Genomic DNA, 22,010 nt, shown 5'->3' with positions numbered 1-22,010 from the left:
AACACTTTTGAGTTGTAATTTGATAAATGTCCCCCAGTGATGAAAAGCCGACTGACCCCATTAGTCCAACAAGGATGCAAATCAAACAGTTTTCTTAAGTTGCTGTTGGGTTACACTTGCTGCTGGTCTTGTAAAGGTGCGTGCCCCCGGGGACTTCTCATGGTATTACTTCTTTCTCCTTCAGTGGCCATACCTAAACTGGTTTTATTAGTATTGGTAACTGGGCTGTGTTCAGAGTATTAATGTCACCTTCTATGTTTCTTCTTTTTTCACAGAGAATATGAAACAGGCTTCAACATGACATCCAGATTTGGGAAAACGTACAGCCGCAAGGGAGGAAATGGAAGCTCTAAGTTTGATGAAGTGTTCTCCAATAAACGAACCACTCTTAGCACAAAATGGGGAGAGACCACATTTGTGGCCAAAGTAGGACAGAAGAGACCGAATCACAAACCAGAAGTTGCCGATCTCCCAAAGAGACCCAGAGTTGACGAGGGCGAGGACAATGCAGAGGATCCATTTGGATTTGACAGTGATGAAGATTCCAAGCCAGTGTCATCAAAAAGCATCTCCCAGTCTAAGAGTGTCTCTCAGCAGCCCTCAGAACATCTAGGTGCAGCAGGATCGGAGAATGTCACACCTGTGTTAGATGCAAACAGCAGAACGGATCATCCCATTGCTTCAGAGTCCACAGTGTCATACAAGTGCATATCTTTTGACAGTGCATTACATGGATTGAAAGAAAAAAATGCAAACAAGATCACTGAGGCCAATAAAAAGCATCTAAATTCTCCTAAGAAAACCTTCACAGGTATTACCATGTATTCTTAGATTTGTCTTCTGTGCAAAAACCTGTTGAATGCTTTAAAATGACATTTTGCTTAACGTAGATGTCCAGACACCCTGAGCTGGTGGGTCAGCATAAGTGTCTAGTGCAGTGGTGGCGAACCTATGGCACGGGTGCAAGAAGCGGCATTCAGGGCCCTCTCTTTGGGCATGCGTGCCCTGGAAAAAGTCTAAGGTTCCATTCACACGTCCACAAAATGGGTCCGCATCCATTCTGCAATTTTGTGGAACGGGTGCGGACCCATTTATTTTCAATAGGGCTGCAAAAGATGCGAACAGCACACAGTGTGCTGTCTGCATCCGCACTTCAGTTCCGAGGCATCCCAAAAAAATAGAACATGTCCTATTCTTGTCCACAGACACGGACAAGAAAAGACATTTCTATTAGTGCGGTCCGCAAAATGCGGAACGCACCGGGTCCACAATTTGCGGACTGCAAAACAGTTACGGAAGTGTGAATGGGACCCTACGGTGTACTGATATGCCTTAGACTTTTCCTGCCATTCATCAGCGTAGGACATGCTATGAACATGGGCATCACATTGAATGCAGTAGGCTATTATAGCTAAATGATAAAGTACATGGAAGATATACTATGCTAGAGTGTAGTATTCAGGGTAAATTTCCATGTTGGCATTTTGCGATAAATGGGTTTTGGTCACAGTTTGGACACTCGGCCTCTAAAAGGTTCGCCATCACTGGTCTAGTGGATTCCTATTTAGCTATTTACTTGATGCATCATCTGTTTAGTATGTAGATGCCTTATTTCTGCCAGAAGGCGACTCAAATGAAGGATTCGATATCCATATTCTCCTGAAGTCAATGCAGTTTAGATTGATTCTTATTTTCTTGGTAGCGGGAGAATAAGAACTTTTCTTGTGAAAGTAACAAAATCAAGAAAATGTTGTCAGTATGCCAAAATGTCGTGACTAAACTAGGGTTGCTTTGGGTATTGAATTTTTGATACCCAATCGATACTTTTGTATGGCATTGACCTCGATAACCGGATTTGCCTTTTTTTCGCTGCTCTCAGCATGCTCCGTGTTCTCAGCAGCACTGGGGTGAAGGAAGCACTCCCCCCTGTGCCGCTCTGCCAATAAGAAAAGAGAGGGGCGGGCGCACTGCGCCACCAATTAAAGTTAACGTTTAATACAAATCCAGGAGGTGGGTGCTGGTGGGGAGCTTTAATACAGCCGCCTCCTGTATTAAATGTTAAATATCACTGGTGGCGCAGTGCACCCTCCCCACCCCCCCAGTATTAAAATTATTAGTGGCGCAGTGTGCCCCCTCCCTAATATTAAAATCATTGGTGGCGCAGTGCGCCCCCTCCCCCCCACGAGTATTATAATCATTGGTGGCAGTGGCCACAGGGTCCCCTCCTCCTCATTGGTGGCAGTGGCAGCTTCTGATCGGAGCCCCAGCAGTGTAATCCTGGGGCTCCGATCGGTTACCATGGCAGCCAGGACGCTACTGAAGCACTGGCTGCCATGGTAATCTCCCTGCTGCTGTGTGTACTATGCACAGGGCAGCAGGGAGAGTGTGAAGTCCTAGTCACCCTAATACAGCTCTATCGGGGTGAATAGGACAAGGGATGAAAAGATCCATGTTCTAGACCCTAATGGGGGAAATGGTTATCAAATAAAAAGTAAAAAAAAAAAAAAACACCAAAATATTAAGTATAAATCACCCCCTTTCCCAATTTTACATATAAAATACACCAACAATAAATAAACATATATTACATATCGCCACGTCCGAAAAGTCCAAACTGTTAAAATATTAAGTCCTATGCGGTGAACGCAGTAACAGGAAAAAACTGCAATTTTTTTATTTTATCTTTTCTCTTTGCCTCCTAAAAAACAGGATCGGACTGTTCGATTATGGGCCGCACGTTCTATAAAATGCGGAATGCACGCAGCTTTTTTTTTTTTTTCGTGGCATCGAGCATCGCAATACTTTTTTATGGTATCGAAACCGAATCAAAATTTTGCGATCAAAACAACCCTAGACTAAACACATATCTTCATATATTGTCTTCTGTGTGCCTTAAACTTTAGGTTTGTGAAAATTGTACAACTATCTTTTTATGTTAAGTTGTTGTAAACCACTGCCCTAAAGTAGGACCCACAGATTTACGTGCACATTCATTAAGACCGTTTTAGACGCCAGTCTGCATAAAGGCCCATAGCTGGTGCCAGTCTCCATAACATTGGCGCATCCAGCGCCAGTTTTAAATGTCAGACAGCTTCCTAGCTGTCTTATATTTAGACCATTTTTTTACGTCTAAAACAGGCGACGGTTGTTGTTTTTTTTTTTTTTTTTTTTTTTTGGGTCGGGGTCAGACAGCCGGGACCCCTGCCCATCAGCTGTTTGAGAAGTCAGCTGTGCTGTCAGTAGTGCTGTGGCCTTAGTTTAGCCTAGGCCAAGCTGCTCAGCTCCATTGAAGTGAATTGATATTGCAGCTCAGGACCATTCAATTCAGTGGGGCTGAGCAGCTAAGCTGCAAGAAGGCTACAGCACAGCTGCCTTCTCAAACAGCTGATGGGTGAGGGTCCCGGTGTCGGACCCCCCTAGTCCTGTTAGTGTTGACTGTTATTGTGTAGAGCTGTGGTCCCTCCGAACCAGTGACTTGGCTTCCCCTATGTATTTACCGTATGCTCTGGCATTTAACATTGTTGAAGTCCTATTCCAGCCTTGAAATAAAATTGTAGTAATTTGGCAGATATACCGTATTAAATTTAACACAAATACATATTGGCAAATGTTATCAATTTAGCAATTTCTTGTTTGTTCATATTTTAAGGGTCCATTTACACGCCCGCATTCGTTCCGCAATATCCGGAACGGGTGCGGACCCATTCTTTCTCAATTGGGGAGGAATGGATGTGGAGCGCACACTATGTGCTCTCCGCATCCACATTTCCGGAGTGGGGCCCCGAACTTCTGGGCCACGGCTCCGCAAAAAAATCAAACCTGTACAATTCTTGTCAGCAATTGGGGACAAGAATAGGCAGTTCTATGGGGCTGCCAGCCGGGTGTATTGTGGATCCGCCATACACCACAGACGTGTGAATGGGCCTTTAAAGTGCTTGTCCAACCCCCCCCCCCCCATAGGTAATACACTCATCTGGTCATTGGCCCTCCATTCCAGCACTGAGGAGACCCTTTGCTCTCAGGTATGTGGCACTCCGTGCTGCAAGAGCACCCCAGTGCACAAGGAGCTTAAATTTATTCTGGGCCTTCATTGATTGAATGTGGGGGTCGGACATCCCCTTTAAATATGGAGAAAAATCCCTAATTTGCTAATAAGTGCTGATGCATATTTAATGTTACATCTGATACTGGTATTACGGTATATCTAAGTTACCACTGTTTCCTGGTTGAGGTTGGAAACCCTTGTAAAAGGGAACCGGTCAGGAGCTTCTTGCTGCCTGTGACTCCAGCAGTTTTATTGTGCCTTGCTGCTGCATTTCAGAGAAAACATGTCTTTATAATGAACAAGGAATGGGCAGAATAGTCATAGGGGCCTGTCAATCAAGCTGAGCTCAGTACAGACAGTCACACTCCTGGCTATCTTCTCCCTGCCTGGTCCACCTAGACTGTATGTTCCTTTTGAGGACACGGTGGTTTTCAGTTTTTACGTTTTCATTTTTTAATTGCTCTATTCACGTTTGAGGCCTTGTTGCACTTTATTTCACCATTTAATTGTGCATATGATGTAGTGGGAAGCTGTAACAAATCCTAAACAGGGTGGAAATGGGGAAAAATAAATGGTTAAATTTATGGGTTTTGTTCTTACAGCGTTTCCTATGTGGTTAAACCTTTTTCTTTATTCTCTGGGTCAGCAGCAATACCTCCTTTTTTAGTTTTCCCTGTTTTGATACTGTTCTCCCCCCCTACCGCTGACCACGCCCTGCTACACTAGATTGGTTTCCTACTGCCGGCCCTGTGCGCTGGGGAAATCTCGCATCTGCACTGTCCCGTTCAGTATTCGTTGCAGGCCCAGTGAGTGATGGGTGCTCGCTGGCTTTCTCACTGCGCACAGGTCTGGCAGTAAGAAATGAACGCTGCCTGGCCCTGTCAATCTAAGTGTAGCAGGGCGTGGCCAAAGGTGGGAGAACAGAGCCTCTAGGACAGTGGTTCTCAACCTTTCTAAAGCCGTGACCCCTTAATACAGTTCCTCATGTTGTGGTGACCCCTAACCATTACTTTTTTTTTCCTTGCTACGTCATAACTAATTTTGCTACTGTTATGAATTGTAATGTAAATATCTGATATGCAGGATGTATTTTTATTGCTACAAATTGAACATAATTAAAGCAGAGTAATTAATCACAAAGACAAAATGTTGGGTACCCCTCAAATAAATAAATCAGTGGTGCTTCAAGTCCCCCTCCCCAAATAAATAAATCTGAAGTGCTCAGGGTCCCCCAAATAAATAAATCAGCGGGGCTTCAGGTCTCCCCCAATAAATCAGCGGTGCTCAGGGTACCCCAAATAAATAAATCAGCGGTGCTTCAGGTCCACCGTCCACCGTCCACCCCCCCCCAATAAATAAATCAATGGTGCTCATGGTCCCCCAAATAAATAAATCAGCGGTGCTTCATGTCCCCCCCCCCCCCCCGTCCCCCCCCCCAAATTAAGCCTTGCTCAGCCAAATAATTTAAAATAAAATTAGCCAGGCTCAATTAAATCATTGGTGGCAGTGGTGCGCAGCGGCGGTGTCATTAACGAAAAAACTCGGACCTCAGCAGACGGGCGGCCCGACTTACCCGTCCAGACGTCAGGCTCCTTCAAGCACAGGCAGTGATAGGACATCACTTCCTGTGCGTGAGGATAAGGGGCCGCTGCCATTGTGCGGGCGACCCACAATAGGAAGCCTCTGGCCCCCCCGGAAAGGGCCGATTGACCCCCAAAGGGGTCGCGACACCTAGGTTGAGAACTGCTGCTCTGGGAGCAGGAACAATACCCCGTCCCCTCCTCCTAGCGACCAATTAGCATATTATAAAAGTTAGATTTCTGGAGTAATGGGGGCATGGATAAAAGTAGGAATGGGCTAGTTGGGTTCAGCTGACATTAGCACATCGCTAATGTCAGCTAGTTTTAATATGGTTAATTCTGGTGACAGAAACCCTTTTAATGCTTCGGGCATTTTGGAACTCGGCGGTTCATAAATATTTATTTTTCCTGAGAAAAAGGGAGTGATTTCAAGAAATGTAACTTTTTCTGAAAGTGCAATCATTAGATTGCTTAAACCGTACACTATTGTGATTTAATACATTAGTGTATTGGAAATTCAGTATATTCCAATGGAGTACTGCCACCGGCATGACTATGTTGGCATATTCCTGTGATAGGCGTGGTAGCCTCGAAAAGCCTCCCCGAGATTAGCACAATACAGCCTGTGAAAAAGCAGGTTGAGGTAAGTCCCCATTCATCCAGCATACGGAGCAGTAGGAGGAAGTATTGATAAATTGCAGGGAGAGGCATGGATTCTCCTCTACTTGTGTAAATGCATACCCCCAGGGAGAAGGGTAGCATGAACTTCTGTGCATGTTATCACCCCTCCAATATCGGAGAATATACTACTTTTTAGGCCTCATGCATACGACAGTATTTTTTCACGGTCCGCAAAACGGGGTTCCGTTTTTGTTTCAGTGTCCTCCTTGATTTTTGGAGGATCACCAGACATGAAGGAAAGTGAAAAAAACAGACGCGGATGACAATCTTGTGTGCCTCTGTGTTTTTTCATGGACCCATTGACTTAAATGGGTCCGCAAACCGTTGTCCGCGAAAAAAAAATAGGACAGTTCATATTTTTTTGATGGACTGAAAACACGGACGCGGATGACAAACGGTGCATTATCCGAGTTTTAAATGGAACCATTGAAAGTCAATGGGTCCGCAGAAAATCACGGAAAACGGAACAACTGACACGGAACACAACAGTCGTGTGCATGAGGCCTTATTTTTATTTTATTTTTTCTGGTGGGCTGTTTTCCTCTAGAAAGTAGTGAGAAAATTCTTGCTCATTTAATCGTCCATCTGCACTGAATTAGACAGTTTAGGCCTATTTCACATTAATGTGTCTGTTCAGTATCAGGGTCTGGTGAAAACTGATTTTGCACGCAAGTTGAATCTGTTTTGTCTGCAATTGCTGAGCGTGTTTGTGTGAGGACTGCATACATTTTGCATCCTTTTTTTATGCACATGAAGAAAATCTGTGGAACAACACAGCATCTCTTTAGTGAAGAACAGATTGCATCCGGATTCCAAGGGTGTGCTTCCAGTTTTTTTTTTTTTCCCCGACTAATCCATTGACTTGAGTGGAATATTCCTGTGCGAAAAACAGATTAAGATAGAACATGGAATTTTTATTAATGGACAGTGAAAAAGTTCTCATGGGCATATACCTATTGAAATGAATAGTTTAGGTTAGGGGTGGGCGATATGGCCTAAAATCTATACTGCGATATAATTTTAAGCATGTGCGATATATATTGCGATATATTGTTTTCTATATTGGGGGGGGGGGTGTTTAAACTTTTTTTTTTTTTTTTACTTTTTATTTATTAACTATTGGCCTCCTCAAGGGCTAGAACCCTTGTCATATTCACCCTAATAGAGCTCTATTAGGGTGAATAGGACTTTACACTCTCCCTGCTGCCCTGTGCTTTGTGCACACAACAGCAGGGAGCTGACCACATGGCGCCAGCCTCTGATCTGCCTCCCCCCCCCCCCCCCCCCCCAGCCTCTGATCTGCCTCCCCCCCCCCAGCCTCTGATCTGCCCCCTCTGGTAACGCAACCCCCCCCTCACTCCCCAGTATTAATCATTGGTGGCAGTGGCCACAGGGTCCCCCCCCCCCCCCATCATTGGTGGCAGTTTGCAGTTCCGATCGGAGCCCCAGCAGTGTAATGCTGGGGCTCCGATTGGTTACCATGGCAGCCAGGAGTCACGCTACTGAAGTCCTGGCTGCCATGGTATGTTAGTGAGCAGAGAGCAGCGCATTATACTCGCGTGCGCTGTGGCCGCCGGTCGCTCCTTCTCATAGGTCTGTGCGGCGCATTGCTAATGCTGTAAGCATTAGCAATCCGCCGCACAGACAGAAGGAGCGACCGGCGGCCACAGCGCACGTGAGTATAATGCGCTGTTCTCTGCTCACTAACATACCATGGCAGCCAGGACTTCAGTAGCGTGACTCCTGGCTGCCATGGTAACCGATCGGAGCCCCAGCATTACACTGCTGGGGCTCCGATCGGAACTGCAAACTGCCACCAATGATGGGGGGGGGGGGGGGGACCCTGTGGGATATGGCCGGCACATTCATTGGTGGCGCAGTGGCCACAGTCCCTCCCCTCCTCCTACTCTGTCCTCATTGGTGTTCAGCGGCAGCCGCGCACAGTGGGGAGGGAGGGACTCCCTCCTCCTCCCTCCGCTGTGCCGGCCGGCTCAGGAGAAAATGGTGCGCGCGATCATATCGCGGTCCGGCGATATGGCGAAAATCCATATCGTGGCCCAAATTCATATCGCCTATACCGCCCACCCCTAGTTTAGCGTTTGCTCTTGATGCTATCCACTGTCAAAACAGAACGAAGCTGGATAGAAAACTCGCTCATCTGAAATAAACCTTAGATTACATTCACACGACCATATTTGTTTTGCAGATCAGCAAAACGCTGATACCGGCTGTGTGCGTTCCCTGTTTTTTGGAACATAAGCAGATATGCAGCCAGCCCTGTGATAGAAATGCCTAGTCTTGCAATTGCAGACAAGAATAGGACATGCTTTATCGTTTTTTGCGGGTCCACGGAAAGGAAGTGTGTATGTGAACAGCACACGGATGTGCTGTCTGCATCTTTTGTGGCTCCATTGAAATGAATGGTTCCGCATCCGTTTCGCAAAATTGCAGAATGGATGCAGACCCACAAATACGGTTGTGTGAATGTACCCTTAGTGATGCCAAAACTCAGATTTTCACAACCTCGTCCAATGTATCTGATTGGCCTTAAAGGTCTTGAGACTAAGTGTCTTCCTAGTCCTGTGGGGACTGGAAGAGGGTCAGGAACTGAGCAGCGGTGGTACCATCTGCAGAGGAGCAATGTTTGAGGACAGGACCCCAAGGGTTGTCTGCTCCAAGGACGGACACCTCCTTTAAAACCAGATTTGTGTATTTTTGGTGTTCTTAAAAAGATGTGCATTAAAATGTAGGCCTGAGTGGTATATGCAAACCCTGCACATGTTGAGATTTTATTTTTAAGAGGTATGATGTGTATAATCTACTTGGTTTATACTTTATAAAAGGGGTTTTCCATATCGCCATGATGGCAACAAGGAGATTTACCCCCTGACCTCTGTAGGGGCAGGAACAGAGAGGTTAAAACAGCCCCCTCCCCCCGAAAAAGCAAAAGTTAATCCCACCCTCCACTTCTGATTCGGAATGCATGAGTGATGTGGAGGATGTTAAAAAAAAAAAAAAAAAAACTCACTCCATTCAGGAGGAGGTGTTTGGGGGACTAAGGACAAAAAGAAGCAGTTTTCCCGATTTTAACAAAAACATTCGGGATATGATTTTGGAGGTATGGTCAGACCCTGAGAAGAGGCTAGGGGTATCTAGAGAATACAAGAATCGCCTGTTGTTTGATCCGGCAGAGTCAAGACTATTTGACGAGATCCCCGAAATAGACGTACAGGTAACCAAGGTTAATAAATAAAAAAAACTCTTTATCCTTTGAAGACGCATCCCAATTGAGGGACTCCATGGAGAGGAAAGCAGACAACGTATTATGTAAATCCTGGGAGGCATCTATGTTTAATCTTAAATCTAACATTGCTGCAACCTCGGTCGCAAGGTCTTTGTATCTTTGGCTAAATAAGTTAGTCCCATTTGAGGGATAAGACCCCCAGGGAGGAAATAATAAATTCCATCCCTCTCCTAAAATCAGCAACAGCCTTTTTAGCGGATGCGTCTTCTAAGTCTTAGATTCTCGGCCAAGGATGCAGGTCTTTCTAATGTGGCACGTCGTGTCCTTTGGATGAAACGTGGTCAGGGGACAAGACTTCAAAAATGAAGTTATGTTCTACCCCCTTTTCAGGTGACTAGATCTTCGGTGCAGTCTTAGATGAGATCCTGGGAAAAGGCGTCTGATAAAAAGGGGTTTCCGGAGGATAGACCTTTTTATAGGAGGAAAATTCCCTTTCGTTCCTTTCAGGGCCAAGAGAGATCTTACAGAGGGAAAGCGAAGTCGGGCTGCTGGGGTTACCCCAAAGGGGGTAAGGGGAAAGGGTTTCTCTTCAATTCCCAGAGTAAACCCGCTGATAAACAATGACAGTGGGGGGAAGGCTAAATACATTTCTATCTTCCTAGGAGAAGGTAACTTTAAATCTCTGGGCTCAGGAGGTAGTAAGAGCAGGCTACAAAATAGAATTTTCTTCAGTTTGTCATATATCTTCATATAAAAGAGGATAAAAAAAAAAACATAAAAATTATATTATCCTTCAGACGGACATAATCGCCTCTAAGTTCTTTTATCGGGTATCTTAATTTGATTTGTGCAAGCAGTGAAACAAAGGGACAACTGTATATTGAAAAATATATAATTGTTTATAATAAAAACAAAGGATATAAAATCAATACAATTGCAAAACAGATGATGAAGTTACAAAATAATACCCAAAATGTACCACACGGTGCTAACACACCCTTATCTGATCAGGACAGTGTGACTTGGTGATTTATGACAACCAGTGTCATACTTTTAACAAACTAACTCGTATACCAATAGAAACTTAGGATCTTCTGTTTATCAAAAAGGCTATAGCAGTGATGGCGAACCTATGGCATGGGTGCCAGAGGCGGCACTCAGAGCCCTCTGTGGGCACCCGCACCCTGAAAAAAGTCTATGGTGTACCAATATTCCTTAGAATTTTCCTGCCATTCATCAGTGCAGGGCGCATTATGAACAACGCAGGTAGCGCACTGAATGTAGGCAGGTTGTTATAGCTAAATGATAAAGTACATTGAAGATATACTATATTGGACTGTGGTATTCAGGGTAAATTGCCATGTCGGCACCTTGCGATAAATAAGTGGGTTTTGGGTTGCAGTTTGGGCACTCGGTCTCTAAAAGGTTCCCCATCACTGGGCTATAGCAATAAAACACTGATATACAGGAAAATAACTGTTATGCTTGACTCTGTTTTACTATGACCATTCAAAAATATGATAAAATATTCAGCTCAGCAATGAGACTATGAAAAATAACTTTCCCGAGGGTTTTAGTCCTCTTTTCAAATGTCAGATCTTCCATTAACAATATGCTTCTTTGCTAAGAGAATAATGAGCATTATGGAGGTGCCTAACACTATAAATTCCCACAGTAGCAACTTTTAAGCATTAAAACTAAATATCTCATATGTTCACATGACCTTTTTAATATACATCATTGAGGAAGGTCTTTTCCTGGCATTTTTAATTACCTATATCCTGAACTTGGAGTCATTGTCTATCTTTTTGAAATGTATGTTGTCTTGAAAAAAAAATAATTATAATGGCTTTCATGCTTGGCATCAGAACTTGTACATTTAACTTATCTACATCCATGAATAACTATTGTTTTGAAATAACATTTACTCTTCTCAGAAATCCAATTAACATAAACTTCAATGTTTCTGTACCTTCTACAATACATTCTAAATGATAAATACATGGTATAATAGCTATATAAATCAATACATTGTTTCACATGGATAACACATTATATGGATTATTGGTAAAATATGTTGTAAACTAAATATACCAGCCTCAAGGATATAAATTCTTATCTCGTCATGGCTTATCCATGAAACAAGCTTGTTTCCTTCAGACAGACATGTCTGAGGAAGCTGGTGTACTCCCCATAGATAAACCCATATCTTTAGCAATAACTTTTAAATGTAATGTCCGTTCATGTTCACAATTATTTTTATATAAACTGAACTTGCCATGAACTCATCTTTGCCTCTTCAGCCACATAATAGAACTTTGGTTCAGGCTGATTTTATTCTTAAAGGCAATGAGCATTCATTTTTATAATGTCATTAGATAATTTCGTATACGTATGAACATACACAAGTCCCCGCCCCAGATAGGGGTTGTAATTCAGGTCCCAGTTTCAGAACAGGGCCAGTGATTCTATTCCAGTCTCTTTCTGTTTGATTATAAATCTGAAATTCAGCAACAATTACATTTCCTACACAAAGTTTAGGATGGAATTCCTGAGATCTTTAATTCCCCCTAATAAAAAGGAATGCTGTGATGTGTACAGTGGAGTTAAGATGTGTATTATCACATCCCGATCGACCACAACTCTAAAAAAAATTCCTAAGATTTGCCATAAGACCAGCAAGGCAACACTCGCCATTTTCAGTTTACAGCTCTTCTGTTTGGGATTTCCTCGGCTCCCAGAATATTCACCAAGCTGGTGATCAGAGATGGTAGCATTCCTGAGACAAAAAGCTAAACTTGATCCCTTACTTAGAAGACTTCCTTCTAGTGGGAGATGCAGTAGACCAATTGCTAACAGATCTGGATACCTTTTTATCTACTCTAAAAGAACTGGGCTGGATTGTTAATCCACAGAAATCCTGTCTACAGCCATTGACCAGAGTACGGTTTCTGGGAGTCATCCTGGACTCTGTCACAGACCACTTTCTCGCCCACCCACAAGATTCAATCTCCAAATGAGAGTATTACTCTGGAAGGTTTTGACTATCTGCTCTTATAAGAGAAGCTATGAGTTTGCTGGGAACTGACAGCCTGCATTCCCTTTAGTAATGTAGAGTCAACTACATTCCTGTCCTATGCAGTCCTGAATTCTGGACATCTAGGACAAGCAACAGAAATCGCTAGATTGCAAGGTTCTAATTACAGCCTATGTAAAAGCCTCCTTAAGCTGGTGGAAGGTGGACAACAATCTCTGAGGGAGTGGCCTGGAGGAAGTCTCCGTATATTCAGATCAAAACGGATGCAAGTCCGTTGGGCTGGGGAGCAAAAATTGGGGACTCCTATTACCAAGGTTCCTGGGCCCCTTCGGTAAGCAGCCAATCCTCAAACTTCTGAGAGCTGAACGCTGTATGGGAAGCCTTAAAGACTGCAAAATTGGCTCTTCTGGATCACCAGGAAAATAGTCAAGAAAGATATGGCACTCATATCCGGAAGACTGCTCAAACATTTGATTTTATTATATTTAAATAGTCTGCAGGTGACAAATTACTAAAAATCATGCATCTAAAATCAACATACAAGATACGTAAATTGCAGTAGAAATACACAATAAAACCATTAAAATGTCACTAAAATGACGATTATTACGTAAAAAGCTGAGGAATAGGGTATTCGTTGAACCTATGTGCCTAGCAGCAAATGTAGTCAGGTCATCAAATAAAGGTGATCGTTCAGGCTGGGTGTCGATCAGACCATCACCATATATTCGATAACCACAAAAATTCAATAACCGCAATCCACAATATACTCTGGTTAACAGATAGAATAGTCATTCAAACCAGAATCTCGATTAGATAGTCACCAAATATTCAGCATTAGTAGTCGCCATTGAACATGTTGGAATGCATTTGTATAATTTTCCCAGATAGCAGGAGGTGGTTTCAGTTTGATTATTGGCTGTGAGTTGCAAGTGTTGTGTTGATCCAACACTATATTTGGTTGGCTCACAGTCAATATTTCGTCATAGAAACACTGTATCAATTTCACAGATTATTCTGAATAATTCGGGATTCCAGCTCTCTGCTGGCGTCCCACCTCTTTATGAGCTGTACTACTCCCTTACCTCCAAAGCGCAAAAAAGGCTTTCCTCTGGTCTCTACTGTTTCAGCGTCCCTTGTGCTTTAATCCTGGGTTGCTCCAATTAAGGTGGAGTGGAACAGTGTAGCTCCAGGGATTTCTTTAGCAGGCACGGGGCAGTCAGTTCTCAGCCAGCAGATAAGAGAGAGGTGCAGGTCCTGGTGGTCTGTAGCGTACGCAGAAATGGTGGTATTAGAGGGTCCAAATTTCTCCCAGACGCGTTTCGAGGTCTTATGGGTTCTGACTACTTCCTCAGTGGTAATCTGGAACCCACCTTACCACCTTTTTATATCCCATTTCCTGATTGAAATCTGGTGAAAACGAAATCCTGTCTTGGACCATGATAGCGGTTAAATAGAAAGTCTGGCCTGGATTTTGATGTACAAAGTCACTTTGTTCGTGGTGTTAATCAAAAATATTGCATCTATCCATGGTTTTTTGACTGGCAGATCAATGTAGTGTCAAAATCTTACTTTTGGAGCATACCGCAGATCGTGTACAGTAAAGCTCCTAATTTAGGTCATAAGGTAGCCCCCACGATAAAGAGGAAGAAGACCAACAAAAATACAATACAGAATGTTACAAATCCATGGTTTCTATAGGTGTGGTGTGTGTATTTAACTGCCGAACAACATGGTTTCCACGAAAAACTCTTGAGATAATATCCCCAACAAACCAACTTGGACATAAAATAAAGGAATATCTCACGTGTAACACTGAGTGTCATTTACGTAATAAAATGCCCTTGTAATAAAATCTATGTAGGGAGGACTAAACAGATGTTAAAGACAAGGATTGCGGAACATCTAAATAATATCGGAAAAGGCCACATGGATCACCCACTGTCAAAACACTTCAAAGAATACCATGACCAACAAACAAAAAATTGAGCTTTACAGCAATAGAAAAGGTCGAATTGGATTGGAGGGGTGGGAACCATGTGGATAAAATGTCTAGAATAGAATCGAGATGGATTTTTGAGTTGGATACCCTTATCCCACACGAATTAAATGCCGAACTTGAAATTTTAGTTTTTTTGTAAATATAAGAAGCTCCTGGGTGGGTGCTTGTCCACTGATGCACAGTCGGATGGTATTTTTATTACGTAGGTCCGACTGCTCCTTGGTGGAAAGCACCCACCTCGTTATCAACCATATTCTCATATTCATCAAAACAAGCCTTCGCATCACATAGAAGTCCAAAAATTTTACTTATGAAAGTTCCAACTACTAAGTTTTAATTATTAAAGTTTTAACATGCTTTTATCTATTCATGTATATTTTACAATCAGTTATGGGATTATTCACATGATGAGGATTATTTTAGAAACAAAAAAAGGGTATATCTTGAGAAAGAATTAAGATAACTTTAAATCCTTTATCCAGTTTGTTAGGAATATCTTTTCAGCAGCATTGCACACAAAAACGCATTGGGGAAAAAAAACGCATGAAAAACGCACTGTTATTGCACCATGCGTGTTTTTTTTTTTTTTTTTTTTCTCCCAAAAGTACGATTTTGACACTACATTGGTCTGCTAGTCAAAAAACCATGGATAGATGCAATATTTTTGATTAACAACACGAATAACATCAAAGTGACTTTGTACATCAAAATCCAGGCAAGACTTTCTATTTAACCGCTATCATGGTCCAAGACAGGATTTCGTTTTCACCAGATTTCAATCAGGAAATGGGATATAAAAAGGTGGTAAGGTGGGTTCCAGATTACCACTGAGGAAGAAGTCAGAACCCATAAGACTTCGAAATGCGTCTGGGAGAAATTTGGACCCTCTAATACCACCATTTCTGCGTACGCTACAGACCACCAGGACCTGCACCTCTCTCTTATCTGCTGGCTGAGAACAGACTGCCCCGTGCCTGCTAAAGAAATCCCTGGAGCTACACTGTTCCACTCCACCTTAATTGGAGCAACCCAGGATTAAAGCACAAGGGACGCTGAAACAGCAGAGACCAGAGGAAAGCCTTTTTTGCGCTTTGGAGGTAAGGGAGTAGTACAGCTCATAAAGAGGTGGGACGCCAGCAGAGAGCTGGAATCCCGAATTATTCATGTTAATCTGTGAAATTGATACAGTGTTTCTATAACGAAATATTGACTTTGTGAGCCAACCAAATATATAGTGTTGGATCGATACAACACTTGCAACTCACAGCCAATAATCAAACTGAAACCACGTCCTTCTATCTGGGAAAATTATACAAATGCATTCCAACTATGTTCAATGGCGACTACTAATGCCGAATATTTGGTGACTTATCTAATCGAGATTCTGGTTTGAATGACTATTCTATCTGTTAACCAGAGTATATTGTGGATTGCGGTTATTGAATTTTTGTGGTTATCGAATATATGGTGATGGTCTGATCGACACCCAGCCTGAACGATCACCTTTATTTGATGACCTGACTACAATTGCTGCTAGGCACATAGGTTCAACGAATACCCTATTCCTCAGCTTTTTTACGTAATAATCGTCATTTTAGTGACGTTTTAATGGTTTTATTGTGTATTTCTACTGCAATTTACATATCTTGTATGTTGATTTTAGATGCATGATTTTTAGTAATTTGTCACCTGCAGACTATTTAAATATAATAAAATCAAATGTTTAAGCAGTCTTCCGGATATGAGTGCCATATCTTTTAGGGGTGCACCGAAATTCCGGCGGCCGAAAATGGGCCTAATCCATTTAGGCCGATATTGGTACATATCGGCAGAAAATATGCTTGGTTATATACGTTCGGCCGGCCGGCCGGCGGCGCCCCTCATGCTGTGCCTCCTAAACGCTTGCCGCTCTAAAGAATCTCTGGCTCAGTGCTGCGCAGCCTGCTGTGTCTGCTCTGTGCTACTGCTGTTGTTAGTGTAGCGTGGCCGAGCTCTGTTCGTTCCGCGGTACAGGAGCTTTTGTTTCATGTACCCGGCCGGACTGACAGGAAGTGCTCACTTAGTGTGCACTTCCTTTCCGTCCGGCCAGGTACAAGAAACAAATGCTCCTGTACCGCGGACCGAACAGAGCTCTGCCACGTTACACAGGCTACACTAGAGGTGACAAGGGAGGGGGAGGTGTAAAATGAGAGTGACGAGGGGGGGGGGGGGGAGTAGAATGAGAGTGACAAGGGGGGAAATGAGTGGGGAGGGAGGGGGGGAGTGACATTTTTTTTTAAAATAACCACTTTGGGTGGCATTGTGTGTATAATATCTATGTATCTGTTTAACTTTATATTTTAATTCACTTTCCTTTTTTTTTTACTTAAAAGTATTTTAAAAGTATTTGGGCAAAAAGGCAGTTTTGGTCAAGGGCATCCTGAATTTTCGGTTTCGGACCAGAATTTTCATTTCGGTGCACCCCTAATATCTTTCTTGACTATTTTTCTGTATTAACTTTTTGGTGTGTGGAGTTCACACTAAGATATAGAGCACCATCCCATCCCCATTGATTGATTAGTAGAGCCACCTCATTCTGCCAATAAATCTTCTGGATCACCACCTCAGGATCCTGTCGGACAACACAACGACAGTGGCTTGCCTCTCACATCAGGGAGGAACAAAATCAAAGAAGCTTCTAGACCTTTCAAACAAAATATCCTACTGGGCCGAAAGGAACGTGAGGTCTATCTCGGCAACTTATGTCAAAGGGACCCTCAATCAGGAGGCAGACTATCTAAGCCGACACACAATAGACCAAACAGAATGGTCCCTAAATCTGGATGTCTTCGGAATTATAGGTGACAGATGGGGGACACCAGACACAGATTTGTTTGCGTCAAAAGACCATAAAAGTGAACAGATCCCAGGGGCAATCCTTGGATGATAGACGCATTTGCCACGACATAAGTCTGGAATCTGTGTTATGCGTTTCCTCCTATACCGATTTATTCCAAGAGTAATTCAGAAAATTTTACAAGGGAATTCAACTGTTATTCTGATAAACCCCCCTATTGGCTAAAGAGGAGTTGGTTCTCCTCCTTCAAAAAACTTTAAATCTCCAGCCCATGGACTCTTCCGCTCAGCAAAGATCTTCTACATCAGGGACCAATCTTTCATCCCCACCCAGAGTTTTTAAGACTGACCGCTTGGAACCTGAGGTCGAAATACTGAAGCGTCAAGGACTTTCATTCAGGGTCATCGCTACACTCAGATCCAGTAGGAAGAAGGTGACATCTGCCATATACCAAAAAATTTGATGGAGATTCTGCTCTTGGTCAGGGGAATCTTCTCCTAAAGTTAGACCAAAGATTCAATAAATCTTAGATTTCCTTCAACACGGTCTAAAACTGGGTCTTAGGCCATCTACTCTAAAAGTACAGTTATCGGCACTGAGCTGTTTCTTCGATGCAGACTTGGCAAGTCACAGATGGATCAGAAGATTCATGAGAACAGCATCAAGATTGAGGCCCACTTTGAAATCAAGAGTCCCTTCCTGGAACCTTAACACTTTTTTTTAAATGTCTTAACTATGAGTCAGTTTGAACCTCTGGAAGACTGTCCGCTCAAATTCCTTTCTTTCAAGACAGCATTTCTGATTGTGATCACGTCTGCAAGAAGGCTGGGTGAATTATGGAACCCTTTCTTAGAATCCTGGAAGATGGGATAGTACTCAGACTAGGGTTCCTGCCTAAGGTGGTATCTGACTTCCACAGGGATCAAGAGATCATCCTCCTGTCTTTTTGTAATAACACATAAAATAGCAGGAAAAGTTCCTTTCACACTTAAGACGTATGGTTCTGAAATACTTGGAGGTCACTAAGGAATTCAGGAGGTCCTATAGTAGTCTTGTTCAATTCTCAGGGAAAAACAGGGGGAAGAGTTTGTCTAGGTCTTTCTTTGCTAGGAGGATTAAGTGCACAATTACCCATTGTTATGCCACTCAGGGGTTCTCTTGTCCAGCCAACTTAAAAGTGCATTCAACTAGAGCTATGTGCTCTTCTCTTGCTGAAAAAGCAGGTGCCTCCATGGAAGACATTTGTAGGGCGGCAACCTGGTATAGTGTACATACCTTTTTATTAAGCATTACTGTTTAGATTTCTCAAATTCTTCCGAACTGTCCTTTGGACGTAAAGTCCTTCAGGCAGTAGCCGCTCCTTGATGTTATAATTTTGGATATCTCCTTATGGCCGTCATGGTGATATGGAAAGTCGGAATTGGACTTACCGATAATTCGGTTTCCATGAGATCACCATGATGGCCCGTTATTACCGCCCCAATTATTATTTTCTTAATTTCATTGAGGGTATGAATTAATACCTTCTAATTATATAATAGTTGCTTAGATTTATCTCCACCTCTCACTCTTATTATTTTGGGAAGCACTGGTAGAGGGGGTGGGGGGTGTTTTTAACCTTTTTAGGCCTCTCTCACACGGGTGTCATGTTTTTGGGCTGAATAAGATGTCGGTGCGTCGCGGGAAAATGCACAATTTTTCAGTGCGAGTGCAAAACATTGTGAGAAAAATCGGCATGTTTGGTACCCAGACCCCAACCTGCACTTCACAGAAGATCGGGTTAGGTGTTGTGTAGATTGTATTATTTTCCCTTTATAACATGGTTATAAGGGAAAATAATAGCCTTCTTAATACAGAATGCATAGTACAATAGGGCTGGAGGGGTTAAAAAAAAAAAAAAAATTTACTCGCCTTAATCCACTTGTTTGCGCAGCCCGGCTTCTCTTCTGTCTTCATCTGTGATGAAAAGGCGACGTCACTGCATTCATCACATGGTCCATCACTATGGCGATGGATCATGTGACGGACCATGTGATGAGTGCAGTGACATCACAGGTCCTTTTCCTGTGCACAGCAAAGATGAAGACCGAAGAGAAGCCAGGTTGCGCGAACAAGTGGATTAAAGTGAGTTAAATTATTTTTTTTTAACCCCTCCAGCCCTATTGTACTATGCATTCTGTATTAAGAATATTATTTTCCCTTATAACCATGTTATAAGGGAAAATAATAATGATCGGGTCCCCATCCTGATCGTCTCCTAGCAACCGTGCGTGAAAATTGCACCGCATCTGCACTTGCTTGCGGATGCTTGCGATTTTCACACAGCCCCGTTCACTTCTATGGGGCCTGCGTTGCGTGAAAAACTCACAAAATAGTGCATGTTGCGATTTTTCGCGCAACACAAAAGTGATGCGTTAAAATCCCCGCTTATGTGCACAGCACCCTAGAAATGAATGGATCCGGATTCAGTGCAGGTGCAATGCGTTCACCTCACTCAGTGCAGGTGCAATATGTTCACCTCACGCATTGCACCCGCACGGAAATCTCGCCCGTGTGTAAGGGGCCTTAGTCTTGTAAGACTCACCACAGTGAGTGACCTCATATGGGGGAGGGGCATAGCCGGGTAACCCCTTAAAAAAAAAAAAAAATCCCATCTTCCCTGCAAAACTCCCACCTATATGATATCGATGACCTATCCTGAGGATATGCCTTTATTATGACATTCTTAGAAAACTCGCTGAATGGAGAGGTGGATGTGCATGTTAAGATTTTATATTGCAGAAAACAAATTGGATTAATGTTTAATTTAACTTTCTAACGTTGGTAAAATACCTACTCCTTTTACTTTACAGTATGACATAAGGCCTCGTTTACATTTCCACGTCCATTTGACGTCTGAGAAAAAAAAGTTTTTCATCCCTGAAGATGCCAGTGTGTTCGTTTTTTGCCCTCAGTGTCTCATCCCTATTCCATGGACAATGCTCAGCTGAAAGTTAATTTAAAGGGAACCTGTCACCTGGTTTTTTGGGTATAGAGCTGAGGACATGTGCTGCTAGATCGCCGCTAGCACATCCGCAATAGCCATTCCCCATAGCTCTCTGTGCTTTTATGTAAAACAAAAAAAAAAAGATTTTTATAGATGTTAATTAGGCTACTAACGTTTCCAGGGCCCTGCACTGCCCAGCATACTCAGAATCTCCTCCTTGCTCCCCGACGTCACAAAGGTAGAGCGCCGTAATCTTGCGTGCTAGCGCATGCGCAGTGTCGGCATTGTTTCTTCCCTATGCTGGCATCAGCCTGAGGGAACGAACATCGCATGCGCTAGCTCGCGAATTGGGAGATTACCACGCTCTAGCTTTGTGACGTCGGGGAGCAAGGAGGAGATTTGGAGGATGCAGGGCGGTGCTGGACTCCTTCACAGTGGGCATCGCTGGGGTCAGTCAGAACGCTGGACTTATCTCTCAAGCATGCAGGAGACAGGACTCATCTAAGGTTCATTTATATATCTATAAAATCTTTTTTTGACACGATAAAAGCACACAGAGCTATGGGGACTGGATATTGCGGATGTGCTAGCAGCAATCTAGCAGCCCATATCCCCAGCTCTATACCCAAAATCCAGGTGACCCAAACATGGACGCAATGCGTATGCCATCCGTGTTGAGCCTTTTTCTTTTTTTTTTCTTTAATTTTTTTTTTTTACGCACCCAGACACTATAATGGGCATGTTTGGTCCACATCACGGACCAAAGTAGTGCATGTCGTCCCACTGAGTCAGTAAAAAAAAAAAACATACTGATGTGTGAACAGACATATGAGAATCAATGGGTACGTGTCCTGTCCGTGGAAAATGCAGACAGCTCACGTCGGTGACTAAAGGAAATGTAAACGAGGCCTAACATTAACCACCTGTTTTGCCCGAGTCCAGCTTTGGTGAGAAAAATAGCTAACTGGAGGGCTGCTTTACCATCTCCTGGGTGGTAGCAGCTAGAAACTTGGTCTTGTTTGAAAGCTGACATTCCAGGCGTTCATAAAAGACCAAAATGGCAGCTAAAGTCCAAGCAACAGAGGAGAAATCACTGCTGGAGCTCCACTGTCACAGCTGATCAGCAGGCCCACCCTGATATCGAGGAGAGACCATCGTTATAAAATTCTAGGAAAACCCTTTCAAGACGTGGATGGCACAACGTTTTTGTATTAGAAACCCCCCGAGCCCGGTCCTGTAGATATTACCCTATGCAAGGTTAGCATAATTTATATTAACAGTGGGGATAGTTGAAGAGCACATAGATATTACAGGACATAGCTGCCATATTCGTGACAGTAACAATGTATTCTCCGCAGGAGTATAAGCTTATTATTGGGATGTTTCCTGCATCATTTACTCTAAACTAATTATTATCCTCAAGTTTAGGAACATGACTAAGAAGCCTAGCCGGTCACAGAATTGCCTATAACTCGCATGACTCATTATGCCTCAGTCAACATTTGTTGGCAGCTTAGTTACAATTTGAATGCTGTTTTAGAAGGCGTTTTCAATAATTTATTTGTAATTAAATGGTGCAAGAATGAGGTTAACCTTAAC

At 43.1% G+C, this 22,010-nt stretch overlaps 1 protein-coding gene across 1 annotated transcript in view; it reads left to right on the top strand.

The window, feature by feature from the left end:
* The window catches only part of WAPL (WAPL cohesin release factor), a 91,423-nt gene that overhangs the window by 15,849 nt on the left and 53,564 nt on the right, over positions 1-22,010 (top strand). The window contains exon 2 of the mRNA XM_044298645.1: positions 276-811. Coding sequence (XP_044154580.1) covers positions 298-811 — 514 coding nt within the window. The 5' untranslated portion in view covers positions 276-297. The remainder of the gene's footprint in view (positions 1-275; positions 812-22,010) is intronic.

The sequence above is a fragment of the Bufo gargarizans genome, chromosome 6 (genome assembly GCF_014858855.1).
Source record: "Bufo gargarizans isolate SCDJY-AF-19 chromosome 6, ASM1485885v1, whole genome shotgun sequence".
NCBI lineage: Eukaryota > Metazoa > Chordata > Amphibia > Anura > Bufonidae > Bufo > Bufo gargarizans.
Note: the sequence above shows the minus strand (reverse complement) of the source record. Positions and strands in the feature narration are given on the sequence as shown.